Source organism: Quercus robur, chromosome 12 (genome assembly GCF_932294415.1).
Source record: "Quercus robur chromosome 12, dhQueRobu3.1, whole genome shotgun sequence".
Classification (NCBI taxonomy): Eukaryota; Viridiplantae; Streptophyta; class Magnoliopsida; order Fagales; family Fagaceae; genus Quercus; species Quercus robur.
The window spans coordinates 37,407,816-37,432,394 of record NC_065545.1 but is presented as its reverse complement, the minus strand read 5'-3'; the positions used below and the strand labels follow the sequence as shown (position 1 = coordinate 37,432,394).

General features: G+C 32.7%; 2 protein-coding genes across 3 annotated transcripts; one reads left to right on the top strand and one right to left on the bottom strand.

The window, feature by feature from the left end:
- The first annotated feature begins 5,589 nt into the window (after window positions 1–5,589).
- Window positions 5,590–7,911, top strand: LOC126710297 (putative dehydration-responsive element-binding protein 2H). Of its 2 annotated transcripts, none has more exons than XM_050410706.1 (2): window positions 5,590–5,744; window positions 7,030–7,911. In XM_050410706.1, exon 2 carries the CDS (start codon window positions 7,074–7,076, stop codon window positions 7,737–7,739), a length of 666 nt encoding a protein of 221 aa, XP_050266663.1. In that variant the 5' UTR covers window positions 5,590–5,744; window positions 7,030–7,073; the 3' UTR covers window positions 7,740–7,911. The 2 variants fall into 2 exon arrangements, with proteins under 2 accessions (XP_050266663.1, XP_050266664.1); XM_050410707.1 differs by lacking the exon at window positions 5,590–5,744 and adding an exon at window positions 6,401–6,629.
- Window positions 7,912–14,402: 6,491 nt separating this feature from the next.
- Window positions 14,403–21,661, bottom strand: LOC126708754 (uncharacterized). The gene is made up of 10 exons (XM_050408678.1): window positions 21,298–21,661; window positions 20,029–20,156; window positions 19,832–19,903; window positions 19,551–19,696; window positions 19,323–19,437; window positions 19,155–19,235; window positions 17,612–17,749; window positions 16,262–16,349; window positions 14,907–15,020; window positions 14,403–14,758 (listed from the first exon to the last, which is right to left on the bottom strand). Exons 1-10 carry the CDS (start codon window positions 21,551–21,553, stop codon window positions 14,736–14,738), a joined length of 1,161 nt encoding a protein of 386 aa, XP_050264635.1. The 5' UTR covers window positions 21,554–21,661; the 3' UTR covers window positions 14,403–14,735.
- Window positions 21,662–24,579: the final 2,918 nt, after the last annotated feature.

Sequence of the window (24,579 nt, the reverse complement as noted above, 5' to 3'; positions counted from 1 at the left end):
ATTTCAAAAACAATTACTATTGTAAAAAGTAAAAACCCAATCAAATAAATGATTAGGCGTATGCCGGGCAAAGTTGAATATTTTACACAATTTATTGATTTTTACAAAAACATACTATCGAACTTGAATTCGTTTTGCTATCGATCCCTTTCAAAACATGTGTTAAATTGGTTTATAATGGGACATTATATCTTAAAATCAGATTTATTTTAAGATTTGCTTATATAAATACGTATATAGAATTGAAATTTTAGGGTATGGATAATTTTAATTACTCTTCTTGTGCTTGTTTTGAAGGTAAAAACATCTTTCTTGCGTGAACACTAGTATGAGAAAATAATTAAGAAAAAGTAAAAAATAAATAAATAAATTGGACCTCGTTATTTTCTTCATACTAAAAGCCACAGGTTTAGAAGATTTATCTCCAAACATCTGATCTGGGGGTTAGATATTAAGCCATCGTTGGATTGGACGGAAATCACGAGTACAACAGTGTGGGAAAATTTGATTTACAACACTTATTTGTGTAAAACCCCTGAAAACTTAATCCTGATCAAATTAAAATTATATTCGGGGCTTATCGGTATTTTTAATTGCGCCAAACACCCAAAAATTTCAAAAACTTTTACATAAAAAAAACATTTGTTTGATTAATTACTTTTGATGGAAATTTTTTTAATAACTCATATGTATTTTTTTAGAATGACAATGGAATAAAACGAGATCAATTTAGGGATGTCTCCTTTTTGAGGTGGGAAAAACCCATACAAGACTAGAACTGGGCAGGCAAGGACATGGTAGTTAGAGACTTTAGAGGCTAGAGCCTTAGAGGTAATTTATTATTATAATTCTAGGGTCTCACATAGATTAATTGTAAGTTTAACCGTGTGTGTATAAGTTCTTGGACACCCTTCCATAATTCCATTACAAGCTAGTTTTCATATAGTTTTGTAACATTTGGTATCAAAGCCAACCATCATGTCAAATAGTTAGATGTAGCTCATTAAGTATGAGATTAAATGAGTTACAGTTTTGTATTCGAATCTTGGAAGAGGGGACGTAAATGTTAGATTAAAATAACTAATAGGTAAGTAGAGCCACCAAAAAGAAAAAAAGGCTATCATCAGGATAGTATCAATAGAGTGAACTGTTGTAGACGTCGGTTGTGGAATGTGGTGGTATATTATGATCCTAATGACCCACATGGAATAAGTATATGCTTAACCATGTGTATATAAGCTCTTGAGTACCCTCTCTTTGCAAACCAGTTTTCAAATGTGAGTTTTACTCATGTTTGTAACATTTTTCTTTCCCTAATTAATCATTTGTCTTTGACATTAATGGTATAATAATGCTGTAATACTAAATGGATAATCAAGAGTGAGAATAAACGTTTTAGGTAATGGTGATGAAATATGTAAAAGAATTACAAATATATAGGATGTACATAAATATTAAAAATTAAAAAATAAATAAAAAACACGGATAGACGAGACAAAGCAGATCATGTGGGACTGTGGGTCGACGAAATATATTCACCCCTTGGCCACAAACGTCACAAATGGAAAATTATTAGTAGCTAGGCTCACTATCAAAGGCAAGTTGAAGTGGACATCCCAATATATAATTAACAAGGTTACCTTAATGCTATAGGAATTTATATTGTAGTGTAGGGCCTAATGGCCTACGCTCTATATACTTTCTCTAACCATTTTCCACTTGCATTTAGATGCCCTCCCAAAAAAGACCTCTGACAGTGATCACTTTTGTTGTATGATAGCAAAAGTGCCACGCACAAAAGCAATTTACATAACATTTCCATTAATAGTTAAATATAAGCAATTAACGTTAACACCTTTCTACCGACATTAATCTTTTTTTTTTTTTTTTTTTGATGAACTCTACCGACATAATCTAATCTTTGCTGTAGTTGGCATTTTAATATTTTATGCACAAATAACAAAAAATAGTTAACATAAATCGTGCAACTAATCTCAACTGTCAAAAAAACCGTTTAAAAAATAGTTGTAATTAGCGCTATTGAACTCTATAGTTATACTACTGCACTAACATTAATGGCTTCTGTGGGAACACAATATTTTGTCCGCTTTGGGGCAAGGGTGGGCATGCTTTTTGTGCAATGTCCGCACCGCATGTTACCCGCACGGTTTTGTTCTCTTAGCGAGTGTGGGCATGCTCATTGTGCAAGAGTCCCACATCGCTTAGAGAAGCGCTCCCCCTATGCCTTATAAGCTTGTGCTCAAGGCAATAGGGTACCACTACAACACATGTGTAACAAATTAAACCCTAAACTTTCAAAACTATTTTCCTTTTAAAATTTTTTTATGGATTGACAATTGTTGAGGTCTAAAGGAATGAGGACATTCTTAAATTCTATATGTATGTATGAAATTTTATAGAGAAATGATATATATATATATATATATATATTCACAACAAATCATAAGTCATAAGTGGCAAATTGTTATTAGCTATTATTGGTGAGAAAAAAAATAATTTTAATAGTTAGTTCAAATTATAATTAGTAACTATTTATCACCTATAATTTGTTATAAAAATGTTGTGAATATAACACTTCTCAATTTTATATTGAACAAATACTTGACTAATTAGAGCTTGTTGTAGTTGAATATTCATGGTAGTTAATAATTACGTCAATATTGAGAGATAGGCCAGTGGTTCTAAATCTTGAATGAAATCCAATCAAGAGCACCACCTCCTACATCTACAAAATTTCTTGGACCATTGTGAAAGAAACCAAAGGCTTTTAGAATTTATCACTGACTGGTGGGGTTGGCAGTGGTCCGACATTAGTGGGTAGCGTGTAATGGCAATGTAGATAATAGTGGGCAGCTAGTGGTGGGTCGCGAGCGGTGATGGTGGGGTGCAGCAGCCACTCTCTCTACCTATTTTCTTGGAATCTTTTTAGGTCCTAACGACACGGTTAACAATTTTATTTGATGGCAAGGTTTAATTTGTCACATTTTGAAAATTCAGAATTTAATTTGTTATTTTAGAAAATTCATTATATAATTTGTTACCAACCTAAATATTTAAATATTTAGGGTTTAAAGTGAAATTGCCTTTTTTTTTGGTACTTTCAAAGTTTCAATCAAGAATTGATTGATGAGTGATGACATGTACACAATAAGCACACTAAAGTATCTTACATACTATTTCATTGCAGTTGGTAAAATTTGCAATTATATATTTTGAGTTCATTTAATTTCACATGTAATGTGTGAAAGTAAGAGACTTAAGAATATGGAAAAACTTTGTTCAAAAAAAATTGGAAAAAATTAGATAAATATGAATATCACATTGCCTTTTATTGTGACCAAAGAGGAAGAATTTTCGTAAAACATGACCATATAGTCTCAAATTATTTCTCTAGTTCACTCTATTATCCATTGGAATGTTTGTTGTAATCAAAGAGAGACTTCACATCCTTTTTTTTTTCTTGCATTGTCTTGAGAGCAGGTAGGACAAATGAAAAATGTTGATCTTTTTATGTATTATTTCAATAAACTCCATTATACAAGGAAGTATAACGTGTTTCAGGTGTATACTTCTTCCCACTCACAGCTAAGTGGGTCCCACCAACTATGAGTGGGAGGAAACATACACTTGAAATAGGGTGTATTTTATCCCATTTCACACACACACACACACATATATGTTTTACACCATTCAATAAAGGATTGTCAAATTATTTTTTTACTTATAATTTAATAAATCTTGCCACATCTAATAATATTTCAATAAACTTCTAGTTGTGTTGGATTTTCATATAGGTATTTGTAAGGACACGATTATTTAACGGCCCAAGAATGACGTTGGGCTCGTATATAAAAGATCCCTCACAATATGATTTGTAGAGAGTGGGCTTAAAAGGCTTGCCTTTGATCGCTGGGCAACGGTCTGGTCCTGATTTTAGGGGGGGGGGGGTTCATACAGAAGTGGATTTGACCTGAACATCCAAGCCCTACAACGATGTAGCCTGAAGGGTTTGACTCCTCGGACTTAGTCCTTGGAGCATCAAGTTCTTCCCATTCTTCCCCTCTTTTTCCGCCTCCTCCCTTTTCTTTGGCTTTAGTTTCCTTTTATACTCGTATTCCTCCCCCTCTTTAGGGTCCACGTGTAGATTTAGATTTATGGTGCTGATACTTGTCCCATCAGCCCCTCCCTAAAGTCGTTGGGAGTGGTTGTAAAGGCTGGAAAGTAGGGTTCAGTTAGTTGCAGAATACTTAATGTATTGGCAGCAGCTTTTTCTTAGATATTTTCATGCTTCTTTTTGTCCTTTTCTTTCTTAATACTTATCCTCTTTCGTGGAGTGGTCTGATGTGTCACTTTCTGGTGGCTGACCGTCCCCTTTCTCCTCGGCCTGGCCTGTCCGAGGAGGAGTTCTTCCTTGGGCTGGGCCCTCGGGCCTTTTTTGGGGCTTTCACTATGCGTTCTCGGCAACAGGTCTCCTCGGCTTAGGCCTGGGGCTCTGATGTAGAGCGGGCTTGGGCCATGAATTCTCAGGCCCCACAGTATTAAAAATAATTGGGTTTAGTTGTACTTATTCTTTAATATGTGATACGATATTGTTGCATGTTGGGAATGAGGATGTAAAACTTGGGTTTTACATCGCATCCATATAAAATTTAAACTCTATATAAAATGTGCATTGCATTGAAAATCTTGTCACCAACATCTTAATTTTTTTAAAAGTAGAGAATAAAAGAGAAGATGAGACCAATTAAATTATTATAGCTAATTAATTGATTAAGTTCAAGTCTTTAAATTATTCTCATATAATGTAATTATTGGTACAATGGCATGCTGCTTAATAAGTGTCATGTTGAATTTTTAGTATCCTCGTTTCACCAGGATTTAACTTCTTACAATCAGAAATTAAGTCGTTAATCGTTGAGCAATGTGGCCCAACTGAATGTATTATCTAACTATCCTTTATTTTAGTGGGATTTTGTCATTTGGCAAGTTCATTGTTAAGATAATTTACTTTTTATGAAACTCTATAATGAAAATATCATACCTATCAAAAAAAAAAAAAATATATATATATATATATATATATTAAGTAATTTATACTAGTTTTTATGATAGTTTATTTCAAGTGTCTCTATTTAGGAAATTTAAAACGTTCCCTTCGGCTAAAATTCTAACAAAGAGTTTCAAATTTTTTTAAAAATAAAATTGTTATCACCTATAATAATTAATTAATTATGTCCAGATTATATAGTGCAAGAAGTAATTATGTATATGACTATAGCAAATTGTGCCAATTTTTTTTTTTAATAAAAAAATCACGATCAGGAGATTTTTGTAGATCTCAGTATGTATAACTGGACATAACATAAGTATAGATACTTGGTAGTCAAGATTTATACTACGCTTTGCAACTCTGTCTAACTAAAGTAAGACAGTGTGAACTGAAGAAAACGACTAGAAAAGCGCCACGTCGTGCCCAAAACCCCACGGTGCACAACACAAGACAGAACACTATAAATACGCCGCCTTGTTCACTCTTTCAGAACAAAACTTTGTACTCTGAAAACCAAAACAAAGCAAAAGAGCTCTCTATCTCTCTCTCTCTCTCTCAAAAATCAATCAAACCCACCCAACCCTGATCTATCTTGGTTCTAAAAAGCCGCATTTTGGTCCAAAAAGATTTAGGCTTTCTTTCTTCTTCAACGATCACTCTCACAGAGACAGAGGTTCGTTTACTTTTTCTTATCTTCTTGTTCTATATTTTTCCTTTTTTTTTTTTGTTTCTTCTTTTATTTTTTCTGGGATTTGTTGTAAAAAAAGGTTTGTGATTTTTTTTTTCTTGGGGTTTGTTGTATAAAGCTTTGTGATTAGTTCCGTTTAATGAATTCAAATATTGCCCCCTGAATCTTTAGGGTTTCTGGTTTTATTTTTTTTATTTTTTTGAATGTGGGTATTATTGGAATTTTATTTTTGTTAATTCGTTTAGTTTTAGGCTATTAATTCTAATCCTTTATTTGCAAATTATAAAAACGTTCCTTCGACTAAAATTCTAACAAAGAGTTTCAAATTTAAAAAAAAAAAAATTTGTTATTTATTTTAATTATCTTGATCAACTATAATAATTAATTATGTCCAGATTATATAGTGCAAGCAGTAATTATGCATATGATTATAGCAAATTGTACCAAATTTTTTTTTTTAATAATTAAATCACGATCAGGAGATTTTTGTAGATCTCAGTATATATAACTGGACATAACATGAGTATAGATACTTGGCAGTCAAGATTTATACTACGCTTCGCAACGATCTGTCTAACTAAAGTAAGACAGTGTGAACTGAAGAAAACGACTAGAAAAGCGCCACGTCACACCCAAAACCCGTCGCAACACAAGACAAAACACTATAAATACGCCGCCTTGTTCACTCTCTCAAAACAAAACTTTGTACTCTGAAAACCAAAACAAAGCAAAAGAGCTCTCTATCTCTCAAAAGACAAAAATCAATCAAACCCACCAAACCCTGATCTATCTTGGTTCTAAAACGCCGCATTTTGGTCCAAAAAGATTTAGGCTTTCTTTCTTCTTCAACTCACTCTCACAGAGACCGAGGTTCGTTTATTTCTTCTTATGTATTTTTCCTTTTTTGTTTCTTCTTTTATTTTTTCTGGGGTTTGTTGTAAAAAAAAGGTCCGTGTTTGTTTCCTTTTCTGTTACAGTTTTCTTTTTTTTTTTCTTGGGGTTTTGTTGTATAAAGCTTTGTGATTAATTAGTTCCGTTTAGGGAATTCAAATATTGCCACCTGAATCTTGGGTCTTTTTGTTGAATGTGGGTATTATTGGAATTTTATTTTTTGTTAATTCGTTTATTTTTAGACTATTAATTCTAATCCTTTATTTGCAAATTATAAAAACTGTTTGGATTTTCTGGGGGGTTTTTTGCAAAAGGGTTTGCGATTATTCAATTTAGGAAATTCAAAATTGTTATCTGAATCTGTGTTTTCGTTGAACAGAACAGGGCATCATTGGAGTTTTCATGGTTTAACGTGATCTGGCTATGGAATCTTCAAAGAAGAGGAAGAGTAGAGGTGACGGAGTGTCTGTGGCTGAGACATTGGCCAAGTGGAGAGACCATAATGCTCAGCTTGAGTCTTCGGCCAAACGTGCACGTAAGCTTCCGGCTATGGGGTCGAAGAAGGGATGCATGAAAGGAAAAGGAGGGCCTGAGAATGCACTCTGCAATTACAGAGGGGTCAGGCAAAGGACTTGGGGCAAATGGGTTGCGGAGATTCGTGAGCCTAACAGAGGAAAGAGGCTTTGGCTTGGCACATTCGATAATGCTGTTGAGGCCGCTTCTGCTTACGATGAAGCTGCTAGGGTGATGTATGGTGCCTATGCGCGACTCAACTTCCCAGAGTCTGTTTCCACTATATCTGGCCCTACTCCTGTGGAATCTGAGGCTTCTGCTGTTGAGTCTACTGCCATGGCTAGTACAAGTGAGTCTACTGCCATGCCAACTACAAGTACTTTGGTGCAGGATGAGTATGGTGCAACGAGCTACTCTATGGATAGTGGACTGGACCAATTTCTGGATTGTTCTGAAAACGAACTTTTTAATGTGCAAGAACTTATGGCACTATTAGACAGTGATCCTCATGGCTTCACAGAATCAGAACTGGGTTTTGATTATTATGGTGATCAATTCGGAATGCCGTACAAGTAGTTTGGGGGAGTGGATGAGCTTAATTGGACGTGATTACTTGCTGGGTTATTCTATTGACTGTGCAGATTGTCTTTGTAACATGCAAAAAGTAGCCACTTAGAGATTTTTATTTTTTTATTTTTTATTAATGAGTTTTCTATTGTTTTGGTCAGCGTTTTAAACCATTTAACATAAAAGTAAAACTATAGTCAATGCCTTTTCTATCTTGATGCAACTTTTGGTGCAGTAAAAATTATAGTTACTAACTTACCAATGTTTTTTGAGTTAATCCAATTTATATATTGGTCTAAGTCTTGGATTTGATTAGTACTAGTTTTCCATTATACAAAAAAATTGACTTATTTGAGTTTAGTATCCTTTCACTAGATTAACAATTTAATTGGTTACCACAGTCCCCCAAGAAATTTTTTTTAATTAAAGATTTAAGTTGCTTAGCAACTGTAAACCTGATTCTACTTTGGAGATTGTAATTCTACATGCTGTAAATTTTTTTTTAGCTCTTTTTGTTCATATTCCAAGTTTCCAACTTCTGCATTGGGTCTCTTTGATTGGGCCTCTCACAAAATAGTTTGGCTATGTGGACTTGCTTAAATTAAGGAACCAATTGAGCAAATTTGACTGTTGAATTGTCACAATGATCCTCTTTATTTATTTTTTTCTTGTTAAATGTATTTATGTAATTGCCATATGGAGTTTGTGCCTTATTTTGAGCGACATCTTCTATCGGCATGTCTTATCTATTTGTCTTACCATTTTAAAATTTTAAATAAAAAAAAAAATTTGAGAAACGAACTAATTGCTAAACACGCAAACTTTAATTAAAACAAAAAATGTAATAAATAAAAATAATTTTTAAATATTATACTGTTTAACATTTTATTAATATGTTTTACTATGTCTCTTGTAGTTTAAGAGTGTAAAAAATTTAATCTTCCAAAAATTTTACTCTTCCTTTCTCTTTCTATTAAAATTAAAATTAGAATTATTAGTTTTCAAGACAAATTCATTACTAACATTGTTCAATAGCTGAACTCCAACATTGCCAAGAAAGACAATGACCATCTAAAATGTTTTTAGAATTTAAAGTTTTAAAATATGTTTTTATAATATATTAAAAATAGTTTAATTACTGTGTTAAATTATATAAAAATGTTGGATTTTTTTCCTAATTCATGTATTGCTTATAAAATATTAAGTAATAGTGCATTTTACATTTGAGTCGGTCCTAGACTAGGCCCTGTTTTTTCAAATTGTGAATTTGAACGAGATTTGAAAAGAATCTATTTGAATCTAAATTGAGATAATTAATAGAAATGAAACCATTTCAAATTTACAAAATTTTAAAACTTTTTTTTAAAATACTCTACGCATATAAAAAAAAAATCTACATAGAAATGTGGCCATATTTGCATGAAAGACATTTTACATGCCAATAACATAGTTAATATATCATGATTTTAGCATGATTATAGTGGTATTAGTACAAATAAACCAATTCAATCTAGGCTAAAGATGTTAAAAAAACCAAATATCAAATCATTTTTTTTTTTTTTTTGCAAATAAGTGTTTAACGAGTAATATCATTGAAATATTGGAAGAAACTAATAACTCTCCTAAAATGCCTCACTCTTATAATTGGTGATGTTGTCAAGTGTCAAAATCAGTAGATTTTATTATTTTGGACTATTTTTTTTATTGGATTCCCAGCTACTAAAGCTGTCATCATGCCAAGTAGTTTGGTTTGGAGGAGGCAGAAACAAAAGATGAGCCAATTGGTGTGAAAAACTATTCTGGAATAATGGATTGAATAGTTGTTAAGTTAGTTCGTAGAAGACTTTTTTGATGTGGGATAGATTGGAATAAAGTTGGTATAAATTAACTCGCATGTCCTTATTTAAAAAAATTGTACACAATTAAAAAGGCAAATACCAATCAACCAAAAATAATAATTACACTAAGTTTATTAAAACAAAAATCATGTCCAATTAAAATAATAATAATAAAAGCAAAGAAAAAAGAAAAAGAAAAAACCCGACCATGCCTAGTAAAAGAAGATAGAGAAAAAAGAAAAGAACAAACAATCAAAATAGCATACAGATACTTATTTAGAGCACTAGCATTGACAATTTTATACCAAATGTCATTCTAACACATAAAAACCTATTTTTTCTATTTTAACACACCACTTTACAATACAGTCTACATCAAATATTCTATTCTTTTCAAAAATACATTAAAATAATATATACAATACATTAAAATAACCTAAAAAACTCTCTTATAATATATATATAAATAAATAAATAAATACAAAATATCCCACCAACCATAGCTCACCCGTCACAACCCACGACCACCAATCACCACACAAAATCAACCACCAACCACCAATATCAGCCCATTGCAACCAAAAAAAAAAACTATATGGGATTCCATAGATGTAGATTAAAAAAATCTTATCGGGGGCAGCGTCTGAAAGTGAGATCGGCGAGATGCGACGATGAGATCAAAGGAGAGATCAGCGGGATGTGACGACAAGATCAAAGGATAAATCGACGGCAAGATTGGAGGTGAGATCAACGAGGAGATCAAAGGTGGGAGTAAATGAGACGGGTGAGAGAGGAGAGATTTGGAGAGTGAACTCACGACGTGAGAGGAGAGAGAAAATAGAATAAAAAAATATCAAACGGTTTTAGCATTTCCATCTGTACTGTTTTATAATTAGAATTGTACTGTTCACTCATGCTAAAACCTTTAGCATTTAAAACATTTGATATGGGAGTTTTTTTATGTTTGATGTGTCAAATGTCAAATATTACTTGAAAAATATTGTGTAGACTATTTGTATTTACATACTGATTTTGGTTGACTATATAATTGTTCATTTTAAATCTTCTCATTCTTTTGTTCTTCCTCCTTTCTCTATATATTTCTTTTCTTTTCAGCTGATAGGTTGCTATATGTTTTTATAATTGCATTTTTACTAGTGGCTCTGCTTTTAATTTTTAGTCATTGCTCCAACCACATTTGCTTGGCTAGACCTTGTAAATTCTTTAGTTTTGTTTCCTGTCATGACCTAGTCAGTTGCCTGGAGTTTCAGCCACATATGCCAGTAGGAAATCACTTCAATGAGACTTTCCTATACATAAACAGTTGTCATATGCATCAAATATGTCTTTTATAGTATACTTACTATAAAATTATTGAGGCTGAAATAGGAGTGCCTCTGAATTCTGTAAGCAATATGATACTTCCACAAATGTTGTCCTTGAGAAACAGTTTGTACTTTGTACTGCTTTCCTAAACATTCCTTCTCCTTCGCATCGGCATTGTTTCCTACTTCTTGGGGAAGTTACAATTAACAGATTAGAAGCATATGGTTTTCTTTGTTTGGCCCCCAAGAAAAAGTCTTTTAACATAATTAACATATTTCTCATCTAACTGAAATGGGATTTAACATATTTATGCTTTCGCCTTAGCTCTTAATTCAAATTTCTCTTTTATTTTAGGATGATCAAAACAAAAAATATAAAAATATATTATATATAAATTTTAATTTTTTTTCCAGGCTTGAACCCCATGGGTTGAATGTGGCATCGCCATTGACTACATCTTAAAAATTATACCTAAGTTTTGACCAACAAATTTAAGATAGGATTTCTCTCCAAACTAAATTTGGAGAAAGGTGTTATAACATATGATTCGACTAATAGTGATCTGAATGTATTTTAATTATATGACATATTGCCAAGAAATTAATAATTCAACAGCATTATGTGGTCTCTTTTAAGAGAGAATCAAAGTTCAAATCTTATTCCCTATTTATTGTCACAATTATAAAAGACAAAACGTATATTTGATAGTCACTAGACTCATTTAAATGATTTAACAAATCATATAATTATAATTAAAAGACATGTGAATGAACATTTGAATTGTCATGTATATAGGATCCATCAACTAGCTCAATCTCATTAAACATTTGAATACATGATTCTAGGAGGTGAATTTGTGTATCTATATATGGTTTATTGACTTTAATCCCTTGGAGTGGATCTAAAAGGTCCTTCCTTGGTGAGATTTCATATTACCCAAATAAATATGTGAGTTCGGTTAATGTGTCTTTAAGACATTTGTTAATAGACCATATTAGAAAAGTTTTGATATCTCTTTTATGAAAAATATAAATAGCAGTAAAAAAATCAGTTATTTTTTTTTACTTTTCTCATTAAAATTTACTAAAGTATTTCTTAAACCAAAGCTCATAGGACATTTGTTGACTCCCCCACCACCCCCCCAACACACACACATATATGTATATATCCTATGGTATGAACGATATGCCAGAAGTTTTGAGGATTAAGAAAGAACTATTCCAGAACTGAAGAGGTTTTTTCTTACTTCTCCATTTGCTTGCCTGCCTTCATTAGGTTCTTTTTCTTTTTATTCTATTTTAAATTTCATTGATCATTGTACTTTGCACCATGATTATGATGGTCTCTAGTATACGTATACATTATCTCTTTTTTTTCTTTTTTCCTTTCTTTTCAATAAAATACGTTTTTATCGTGTGTCCTTAAGGCACACATTAGCAAAATCCTATCTATATATATATATATATATATATATATAAAAGATGAAATTGCATGGAAATCACATCAAAGTTACTTACCTTTACACCTATAATAATTGCATTAAAAGCACATCAAGGCTAAGAAATATTAGATACCATAATCTCACAATGAAAAGGGCACACGCTGGTGACTTGTGCAGAGAAGGCCAATTGCATATCATCAGTAATCTTTAACATCGTCTCAGACTAGAATGCTATGATTCAATATAGCTGTGATGTTATTTAGAATACCTATTTCAGATTATTGTATATAATATAAAAGGTATATATAATAAATAAAAAATAACTACTAAAAAAGCGCCACAATACTATTTAGGAGCACTTAACTATTATGAAAATTATTATATCAAAAAAAAAAAAAAAACTATTATGAAAATTATGTCTATACTTTATAGCATTGCTCATACCATCCAAAAACGCACCTTGCAAACAGTTGTCAAGATCTCGTTCTCTACATTCTCAACGTTATTGAATGGCCCAAAATGGGGGAAAAAATGAAACATTAATGAAGTGTTTGACATTCCATGACAAGGAAGTCCATACAGAAATTTTATCTTTTTAAGTCACAAAAATTGACGGCAAGAGATTGGGTAAGCCCCACCCTAACCCTATGGTTTCATGTTTTCTCTGATCTAGGTTTTAATGCCATGACTACTGTAAGTCTCTATTTATTTTGAAATTTTCGTTTATTTATCTTTGGCTGAAACAGCCATGTTATTGTTTTATGCAGGCAATGTAGCTTTCTGAAATGGGCATTGTGGAATCTCCATTATGCCCATCTATGAGAGACCTATCTAAATTTTCAGGTATGGGCCATTATATCCATTAATGCCATTTGCTGTTTAGCAAGAAATGCTAGTACCGTACAACAAAAATAACTACCACAATTTGTCAGCACAACCTCTGCATTTATTTGTTTTGTTCAACTAAAAGGTACCAAGAGCCTTGTAACTCAACTAACACCTTCTAATGTTACTAGCAAAAATGTTCAAGATTCAAATCTCTCTCCCTTTGTAACTAACAAATTTATCATCAATAATAATAATAAGGATAGAAAATTATTTTGGTCCCTAAACTTTATCAAAAGTTTGTTTGTCATCCTTAAACTATAAAAAGTTCTTTTTCATCCTTAAACTATTAAAAATGTTTCACTTCTTGTCCTTAATGTCTTAAACTTTAAAAAACATCTTTCTTCATCCCTAAACAATTAAAAAAACTTCTTTTTTCATCCTTTTTTTTTGTCTCTAAACTATTGAAAGGAACTATTTATAAAGTTTAGGGATGAAAAAAACAAACTTTTGAAAAAATTTAGAGACTAAAATAATATTTTAGCTAAAAAATAATAATAATAAAATAAAAGGCAAGCATCCTGCATGACTATCTAGAAGATAAGAACCACCCTACATAGGGCATTCTGCAATTCATAGCCCTTTAGGTAGTAATCTGTTCTTTTTCTTGTTAATGGGCAGTACTTCCCCCAACTTTCCAAGCGCTGGCTGCCCCATGAGTACAATGTACATGTTCCAATATGATTCATCAATTTTATAAATTGAAACACTGGCATGCAACTAACTAGAAACTAGCACTCATACTTCACTTTCACATGGCTGCTGCCCTAATGAGCTATCACAAGAGCTTAAATACGTTGTGATATATCGTATAGCAAGAAAAATAGCATTGTGTCATGTTTTGCAACATCTGTTTTCAAAAGCGAGACCATGAGATCAACACAAGCATAAAAGCACTGAATTCTAACGTAGTAAAATTCAGGAGGAAAATGCACATAAAGAAAGTGCATACATGGTGTCACTTGCTATTGCTAAGCAAGAAAAATGGCATTACGTCTATGATTCCATCAATAGGAAGACAATCAGTCAAATACTAATTAATTCGGGAGTAACATGCTTGTTGCTAAGCCCCACCAGCTCTATTGAGATTACATCCAACAACAAAAAATGAACATAAAGCAGACATTTTTGAATATGAAGATCAATGCTCCATTTACTTTTACCTTTGGTGCAGTAAACAGCTGAAAAGATAATCTGAAACCTTGTATTTATTCAACTATTCACAGGACCCAAAAAGAGCACAGATGTACAGTAGATAACCAGACCTCCTGAATTCATCTCTACACCTGATAGAAGCTCTATACTCTTAAATCGGAAGGTTATGAACTTTCAATTAATAATATCACAATTGAACCCCTCTAAAAACTTTCCATTGATCAGGCATCATGTTCAACCCCCTTACCAGTATAAAACAATGAGCTAGACTTAACATTTAAAAAGACATAGGCTAGGCTCTAAGTTGTTTCAGCGCAAGGGATTGAGAGAGGAACCCAACTTTTTGAGAAAAGCCCCACGTCAAAAAATCAATGCCTTGGGCTCTGCACAAGATTGGTAGTTTGATATATATAAGTTCAGTTATATCATGGCAGAGATAGAGAATTTTGAGCAAAACAAAAATCGAGAAGATATCAATTGATATGCAACAGAAAAGCATTATGTAAAACAATCAAAGGTTTAGCAACACACCAGCCTTCAATGTGCGGTGTAATTGATCAGAATTTAAGCTGATGCCTTCAGTGGACTTCAATTTGTTTGCCTCTACCTTTTTTCTCACCTTTGAAGAGCTCAAAGAGCCTTCAACTATAAAAAATGAGTACACATGTCAAATTTGAAGGTGAAAAAGCAATATGAGAAATGCCTATTGAACTCCACAAGATAAAGATAAATATAAATCACAAATAACAATTACACTTTTTATTTACAATCTAAAGGTTTGAAATGAAATTTGCAAATAACATTGGCTCATGTCAGCATGGAATTGATAGACAAATAGGATTCAGGACATCAGAATATTGGACATTGTAAGATGTTAACAAAATGATGCAGGACAGTGTTGCAAAAGGGAGGAAAGGGGTGGGGAGAGGGAACACCAAGGCTTCATCACCCAGAGCTGCCTGCACAGAATCATCACCAAGCTAGAGAGAATATTTCTCAACTCCAGATTAGTCACTAAATTCAAAATGGCAGTAATGTTTCCTCTAGGGCCTATAAATAGGACCCCAGATTACATAAAATAATGAATGGAAACCAAATCATAATTAAGATTGCAATCAAATTCATTAAAACCCTCAAAATAAAATAAAATTCAAATCCCAAATCTAGACCAATGGAATCAAATCAGCATGCGTCTGCACCACAAAAGCTAGAAAGGTTTAACAACCAGCTAATCCATTCAACAAGATTTAAAAGAGATGAAAAATAACTTGTCTTTGATTTAGCTAACACAGACAACATGATGCAGGCAACTCAAATTTCAGGATGGCAGATCTGGTTGGTTCCCGATAGGCAAACTTAACTCAACTAAGATGTTAAATTGGGTCAGATATATAGATTCTTTTTCAAATAATCATGGTTGGCCACTTTTATACTTTTCCACCATTGTATTCTATCTAAAATCATTTACTTTATCACCTCCTTATTAAACATATCCTCCTCCACTTAATGTCTATCCATATTGTTTTAGGCCTCCCTAAACATATTTTCACTCCTTCAACTTGATTTAAATTATTCTTTCACTAATGCATTTCCCTATCCGGCTGTCTCACCCCCCCCCCCCCCCCCCACCTCACCCCCACACACACCAAAAAATAAAATAAAACACTATTTGGAAATTATCTTATTCAACCTTTTGTTTCCTAAAAAGCCCCTAGTTTGTCAAAAGTAAATTCTTGATATTGTGACTATTAAGTTGTAACACGAAGTACAGCCAGGTAAGAGACTTGACCAAGTAGGAGCACCATGTTTATTATTAACAACAAGCATTTTGGTAAACCTACACGCTGTTTATTATTATCAAAAAGCATTTGGGTAAACCTTTTTACCTTGCCATTCCCATACTACTTTTGACTCGCCCTTCACCAGCTTTGGATAACGATCTACTTTGGAATCTTCTTGAACCAGTTCTTCTACCTGCAAAGTATAGGGGAAATTATTAACACAACTAATAACAACATAATAATCATAAACTCAATATAAGTAAAAGTCATCAATGATATAGGTTTAGTATAAGGGAAAACATATAAGCATTTATAAATAAAAACAAACCAATGGTCCTCAACAAGTACACCTGACTTGCATTAGTTCATAATATCATAAAATTACTCTTGAAGATTTTGGATAAACTCTTTTTTTTATTGGTGAAGATTTTTTTACAAACATTAGAATTTAGGAAGAAAACAAAGTAGATAAATCTTTATCAACTACAGGAATTATGAGAAAAAGATGCACTAGTAGGACTTGTTCAATTCAAGTTAAAAGCCCAAAAAGATTTAAGGCCAAACGAATGAAGGCCAAGGTTGTGAGAAAATACATGATTCCCAAATATCGAATAGATGATATGGCTTCCTAAAGATGAATGGCTCAAATTTATTTTTTAATTTTTTAATTATTATTATTATTATTGGTAACTTATACAAGCACCTGATGCGTTTTGAATTCACAATCTCTCCCTCCACCTTGCTCTTTATAAGGGAAGGAGGTGCCATCTGAGCTAATGCTCTTTGGCATGATTCATTGTAGCAACTCCAAGTAGTAAGGCCTGTAAGCCAAAATGAGACTGTGGCAAAGAAATAGACGGCTAAAGGAGATTCATGTCATCAGTTCAATGAAGCAAAATAAGCTAACTTTGATTGTACTCAAAGGCGTAAGGCATTTTGAGAATTTTATTAAGTCAAAATGTGCCCAGATTGATACAAAATAATCACTTTTTTATACACGTAGATAACATATTAAAAGGAACAAAAAGGGATGCAACCCTATGTACACTTACATATTAACTAAAACAGAGAGGTTTGAATTCAAACATTTGAAACTGGTTGACTAACTCCTGCGCCAGTACTCCAGTTCCTCCAAAAAAGGTCATTGCAATGAGATCATAGATGAACAAAGGCAACTTTGTTATCTCACAAAAGCAGGCCATTTTATCAATACATACCAACACATGCAATTTTAAACTCCGGTAGAATAAAACATCAGGGGATTTCATTTAGTCCAAATCTTTGGAACTCAAATGTAGCAACTGAAAGCTTGTAGACTAAATTGTGATAGGATCAAACCACATGGGGTAAATTGTAACTTCCCCCAAAAAGTTACTGCTTTGGAATTGTATCTATACTAATCCTTTGTGGAAAGAAGTTATTTAGGTGAAATAATATCCAAGGACAAAAAAATACCTTTTTCCATAACACAGGGTTTTTCCTCTCTCTTGGCAGAAGAAGATGATCTCTTAACCTAGAAGCAACAACCCAAGGTTCACATTCCCCATTTTCTCTCTTTGACAACAACGCATTATCTTCGAGTATTTCACAAACCTATCACATTGGACACAAAGAATGTTATGTTTAAATAAAAAGATTCAGAAACTGGAATCAATAAAGGGATAAAATCAGGGATAATTTTTTCTCTCCTAAAGTGTGTACGGATCAGGAATATAAAGGGAAATCAACATCAAGTTAAAAGAGAAGTATGCACACCTAGCCATGCATTACTAAGCTCTACTAAAAAAAATCCATGAAAAAACATGTACATGAAAGAAGAGAAATAGATTCCAGCAGTCCTGGAACTCCTAACTCCCAAGAAAGATAAAGGGCTTTTTTTGTGAAAGTGAAACAGGGAGATAGGGAATTTAAACAGGGAGACACCCAAACTCGGTGCCACACAAGTACACAATTCACCTATGGCAATAATAATAAAGCAAGAAACTGATGAGGGAATGGATGTTAAAAAAAAAAAGATTCTGCCTTCACATATATTAGTCTTTTTTGAATCTCGCTACAATGACCTGTTCAACTGTTAAGTTCAGGCACCAAAATCAAGTATTCAGGGACAGCTACCTCTATTGCCAAACTTTTATACAAAAGAAAGATGCCATTATGCTTATGTAAAACTACAGAAATGCCAGTTGCACCAAATGATGTGCACTGAGGGCCAGCAAATTTATATCCAGCATAAGTTGCTCCTCACATCGAAGCAAAAGATCTGCTATCTTCTCATGGAAACAGTGTCATCATCCAAGAGTAGTTGGATAGAGTCAAACAAGGTCTGCTTACTGATTTTGTTTATTAGATTTTTCTCAGATTATGGTGCACTTACAATGATTTGCCCAGTGGTAGGTGTAAAAGTAATGTCTTGTTACCCGGGTTGTTTAATTCTTAGAGTTATAGTACGTCATGAGTAATATCGTAAAAGGTTCATCACTGATGGTCCAACTTAAGTAGCATCCTGGGAAGGGTAGTTTGAATACATTCCTATCCTTCAACACATGAAGTGGCCATTGTCAAGACTCAAACTCACACACTTGCACTTGACAGTCCAAGTCTTTACCATTGCACCATGTAGTTCAAAAATTAAAAAGGATACTTTCTTCCTGATATATGGTGCATCTTTATCTCCATTTCTTTGCTACTGTGAGGTCACTATTATTCAATTTCCAGGTCAGCTCAAATGAACTCAACAAAATATTGTTCATTCACGACCATATACATGTATTGGAAGCTGTCTTGTTCCCATCTCTTCAATATGACAGACATAGGGTTTCATGACTGACTTACAACCTATAAACGATCTATCTGCTATATATTTCCAAAAATAAACCATTGAAACTTCTAAGACAGCAAGATCAACACATTTCAGGATGAGAATGAGGTGGCAATGAAATGAAACAAGAAACTAATATTCAGTTGGCTGTACCAGAAAATAACGCAGGGCTTTGTATACCTGGTGATAAAGTTCTTCAACTCTACTTGATATATATTGTCTCTGACGAACTTTCCAGAATAACACTGTGCATCCAATAAGCTGTAAAATATTGATATTGTCAACAAGCTTCAACATAATCATTCTAGAACATATAAATTGAACGGTGGTCTTTTAGAAATGGAATACCAGTGTGGAAACTGGAAAAACTATAAGAGCATGCTCAGAGAGCCACTGACGGATACGACAGGCAACTGGCTTGTAATGCTCTGCTAACAAGTCAGGGCACTTCAACTCTTTGATCCTAAAATAAAAAGAAAAGAAACATAGAATAAAATGATTAGAAAACATCCAACCTGAGGTCCTGCAGCATTCATTAAATCTTAAGATTTCTGAATTGAAGATAGAATGGTATACCCATGAAGATCTGTCCTTGTCTCCAATAATCTACCAACAGCATCCATTGCCCTTTGTTTTGTATACATAAAGGTGCCATTGTCCAAGCCAACATTTTGCACCAAATCATGTCCATCTAACTCCTTCCATATATCATCCTCTCTGACCTGACAATGGGTATAAAGTTAGAACTACAAATGTGGGAAACAAAACTCAAGAATTTTGCATTCACTGACATACACATGTAACATTAGTATAGAAACAATTGCAATGAAGTTAAGAGGGTCGCAAAGGTGACAGACCCAAACTGCCCCATGTCCATCGCATAAAAATTGAGCTTGTGCTTCACAAAGATGAATTTCTATCCACTTCAACTGCAAATTCATTATACATAAATTACAAATTAGAAAAGACATATTTGATATTCAAAGTTAAATTTAGCATTTTTCTATCCCAAGCACATAAGTGTACCAGAAAGAATAAGTTTCTTAGGACACACAATTTTCTTAGCTGTTTCATTAATATCTCCATCTTCTACACACAACTTCCCATGCTTTCTATAACCACGAACACATTCCAACTTGCCTTGGTTACATTCTCCGTTACTCGGACATGGCTCACAAAAATCTGTAAATTATCCAAATTGATTCAAATGTAGCATTTATAGAAGTAGTAAAGATCAAACTAGAACCTATTTCTCAGGACCAGTGTATTTAATATTGATAGTGGTACTATACAACAGGAAATATTAAACAAGAACATGTTTAGAGGTCAGGCTAAACAAGCATGCAAGCGTGAGTTTATATAGAAAAGGCACGAGAGTCCTACCAATTAAATGAAGCAGGAATACATATGTAATACAGCCCTAAAGGAACAAGGGCCTATATGATAGATGGAACTTCAAGACATGATCTTCATCCCACTATTTTGAAGCATATGATAGATGGTAGAACACCAAGATATTATTTTTATAAGCAAAACTTAAGTACAATTCTTTATATACAGTACATTAGGTTCCCCAATTAAATTCAAAAATATAGTTGCATTGACCAATAAAGCACAATCAGTGTTATATTTTTTTCAAGAACAATTAAAATCAATGCAGTTATGAGTTTGAATTCAATTGGGGAACCTAACATACTGTACCTAAGAAATTGTACCTAAGTTTTACCCTATTTTTATAACACTATATGAGTACAATTCAAGAAAGTTGCAACACACATCTGTTGCATTTAAGACCCATTTTTTTGTTGTTCTATATCCCATCGAAAGTCTACTTTGCAAACTTGTACACCAAAGTTTTGGGACTAAGGCTTGGTTTCTGTTGTCGTTGCATGTATATATGTATATATGGACCAGTTAATGAAACTGCAAAAAGTGCCAATATAGATTTGCTTGGGTTTGGAGCAACATTCATGAAATTATTAGTACTCTATAAGAGGCTTGTTATTCATTATTCATTGCCCGGTTACTAGTAAGTAAGATAACTAAGTCCAGCTCCTCAAACAGCCCACCACGCAACTCAGCTTGCCTCGATAATTATGCTACTAAACAAAAATTCTCTCACTTTGTTCCATAGAAATGAATTTTTGAGTGAGAACCCACTAATTAAATAAACAAATAAATATATTTTCAAAAAAATTCATATAGGAAATCAATCACATTGTGTAACCAATTGAATTGAGAAATACCCACAAAGATTAAACATTACATCCAATATAAGTATATAAACAGAAACCCAAGTAACAATTTATCATGAAGTAAGTACCTGAGATAGAATCTGGGGAGTGAGAGTTGTGGGAATCGCAGAAGGGCTTTGGTTGGCGGTTGATGAGAGTGAAGAAGATGTTGCAACAAACGGCGACAGAGGAAGCGATGGCGAGCACCGCCACGAGTCTCAGGAACTCGTCCTTAGAGGGAAAAATGTTGTGTGGGGGTTCCTTTATAGACTTCAACAATGAATTTGATGGTACAGAAGAAGATGAAGAAGGACGACGATGACGACCACTACGAGTGGAAGACATGGCTTCGTTTCTTAGTCTGAGAATTGTCGCAACAGAAAAAGGAAATGGGGAGGGAAAGGTAAAGGGAAATGTGATTTCGAAGCTGTACGTAGTTTCGGCTTTTTGAGTCTGGAACTATAAGAAAATAAAATAAAATAAAATAAATTCAAAGGTTTCTCTCTTTTTTTTTTTTTCTTTTTTTTTTTTTTTTAATACTAATAATTAATATGTAATGCTAATTTTGAAAGCACTCAACTATTCTACATTTCTATCGAAAATTTTCACCAAAATAAAAAATAAAAATAAAAATAAAAAATAAAAAAAAGATATATATATATATATGGTTTGGGTATAGATATGTCTTAAGGATCGTTTGGTTGAAGGGGTGAAAAAGTGGAAGAATAAAAAATTGTAAGAGGATGGAAGAGATTTTATTTTATCTCCTTTTTGTTAGGTTAAGAGTGGAAAAGTGGAAGAATAGAAAAAATTTTTGAATAAATTTACTCATATATTATTATTAAAGAATGATACCCAATTAAAACAAAAAAGTGACAAATAACCATAAAAAAAAAAAAAAAAAGATCAATCACTGAAATTTATTAAAAAATAAAAATCATGTCCAAAAAAAATCTTGTCCAGTTTATAAATATATATATATCACGCCCAGACCTTAAAAAAAAAAATAGAAAATAGTAAGAGGATGGAAAAGATTTTATTTTCTCTCCGTTTTGTTTGGTTAAGAGTGGAAAAGTGGAGGGATAGAAAAAATTAGTTTGAATAAATTTATTCATATATCCTTATTAAAGAATGATGCTCAATTAAAACAAAAAAGTGACAAATAACCATAAATAAATAAAAAAAGAGCAATCACTGAAATTTATTAAAAAATAAAAATCATGTCCAAAAAAAATCATGACTAGTTAAAAAAAAAAAAAATGAAAGAGGCAACGTTAATCAAGACAAAAAGAAAAGGGCATGCCTAGGCTTAGAAAATCAAAAAAAAAAAAAAAAAAAAAAAAAAAAAAAAGGTAACATTACTGCCCAAGGTAGAAAGAATAAATAAATAAATAAATAAATAAAGGCAACTTGAGGGAGCCAATGTGCACGTACATATGGACATTTTTGTCGATCAAGAAAAAATTCATCTTCACTCAATTTTCTATCTTATATAAAAATAAAAATAAAAAGTTTTCCTTCTCATTTTCACCTTCAAATTTTTCCATCAAATCGAAGCTCCTTTGCGCTAACATGTTTGAGATCTCAAGGCTAGAGTTCTAGAACTGAATGAGTTCCTCCTCATAGCTATCGAGCATTTAAGGTGGGCTCTCTCTTCTAGATTTGGTTTTCTCCTAAATGACTTTATTTGACTTTGAGATGGATTATTGTAGAGCTTTGAATTTTTGGTTTCTCAATTTGTATTGATGCTCCTCCTTAGTTTGAGGCGGATTCCTTGAATTGATACTCTCTTTTCTTTTCTTTTCTTTTTTGGATAGATTTTTCATGAGATTTTTTTTTTATCTCTCCTAGCTTATAGTGTTTTTATATTTTTTTTTTCTTTTATTTGTACGTATTTGTTGTTAGTAATAAAATTAATGTAAGAGAAAGTATCAAAGAACTTTTATTCTTTTTTTTTTTTTTTTTGGTTGAGAATCAAATTTTTATTCTTTCTAAAAACTAAGGACCAACCATTATTCATAAAATACAAGTATAATGATTATCACATTGTCTATTGTATACTCTATACATATTTCCTTTAAAAACACAATTTTATGATTTCACAATTTTAAATGAAATCATGTTCTCAAAGCACAATTTTAAGGGAAATGTGGACAGAGTATACGATAAAATGAGTGTAACAAAATTTTCCCATAAAATATTGTCTCTTTATTAGCATATAAAACATAGGAAATATTTGGATGATTATTGTAAGGTCACAATTTGGTTCTTAAACCCAAAAGGGTTAAAGGATTTAGACCCAAAGAGCCCAATACAATGAATTTGTAGAGAATGGGTTAAAAAACTAGGTTCTAATAAGTTAGACAACCATTATAGTTGGCCCAGATGACGAGAAACAGCAGCCTTTCATGTAGGAGCAGCTCTGGCTTGCTTGACTCTATGACTGACAGTGCTACTGTAGTGGTAGAATTTCACAATCCTAGCAAAGAAATTGAATGTAATGGCCTTGGATGCTAGTAGGAACCAAGGGCTTTGTAAATATTAGTTACAGCCCAAAAACAAAGACTTGCATGAGATTGTAATTAATAGAAAGAGCTTAAGAATGGAGGCTCAACTCAAGTTTGTAAATAGTAACAAAGAAGGCATGAAAATAGAGAATCATTTTAAAGATGAAGGTGGTGAGTTTGATTAGAGATATGTCCCTTGTCTGGTTTAAATGGTTGGTTGGACATTAGAAATGAAGTTACTGAGATTACCAGTATTGAATATTGATTGGCTTTCAATCTGGTAAAGATGTTATACTGAATGAAGGCTGTATATATATATATATATATATATATATATATTGAAATTCATTCTACCTTGTTTGGATTTCTTTTTAGTCACATTTTAATTAATTTCCCTATTTCTTGCTGGTAGTTTTGAGTTACACTTTGTCCCTTTTCTCTTAACAGTGTATATGATGGGTGGAAATTTAGAGAATAGTGATGCAGAGCTGTGGATGCTATGTATTTGGGATTTCATCTACTCAACTTTATAAATAACAGCCTATATATTTTCTCAATACATACATAATAGCATCTTGTAAATTCTCTCACTCACTGTTTCTTTATTCTTTTAATTTAAATATATTCTACTACCACACTTTTTACATTTTATCAAAGATGAAATTCTTGACCAATCTCATGTGTGGGTTCTTATCTTCTTTCTGTAACAATCTGTTTAATTGGATTTCTTCCTGTTCTGCCATGGATTTCCTAGATTCTTTAACCAGTTGATCTTTTCACTTGTGGACTGAAACGTGCTTACAAGTTTTACTCTCTAGCTTTCTGCAACATCCTTTAATGAGTTATAGGGGAAAAGGGTTGATG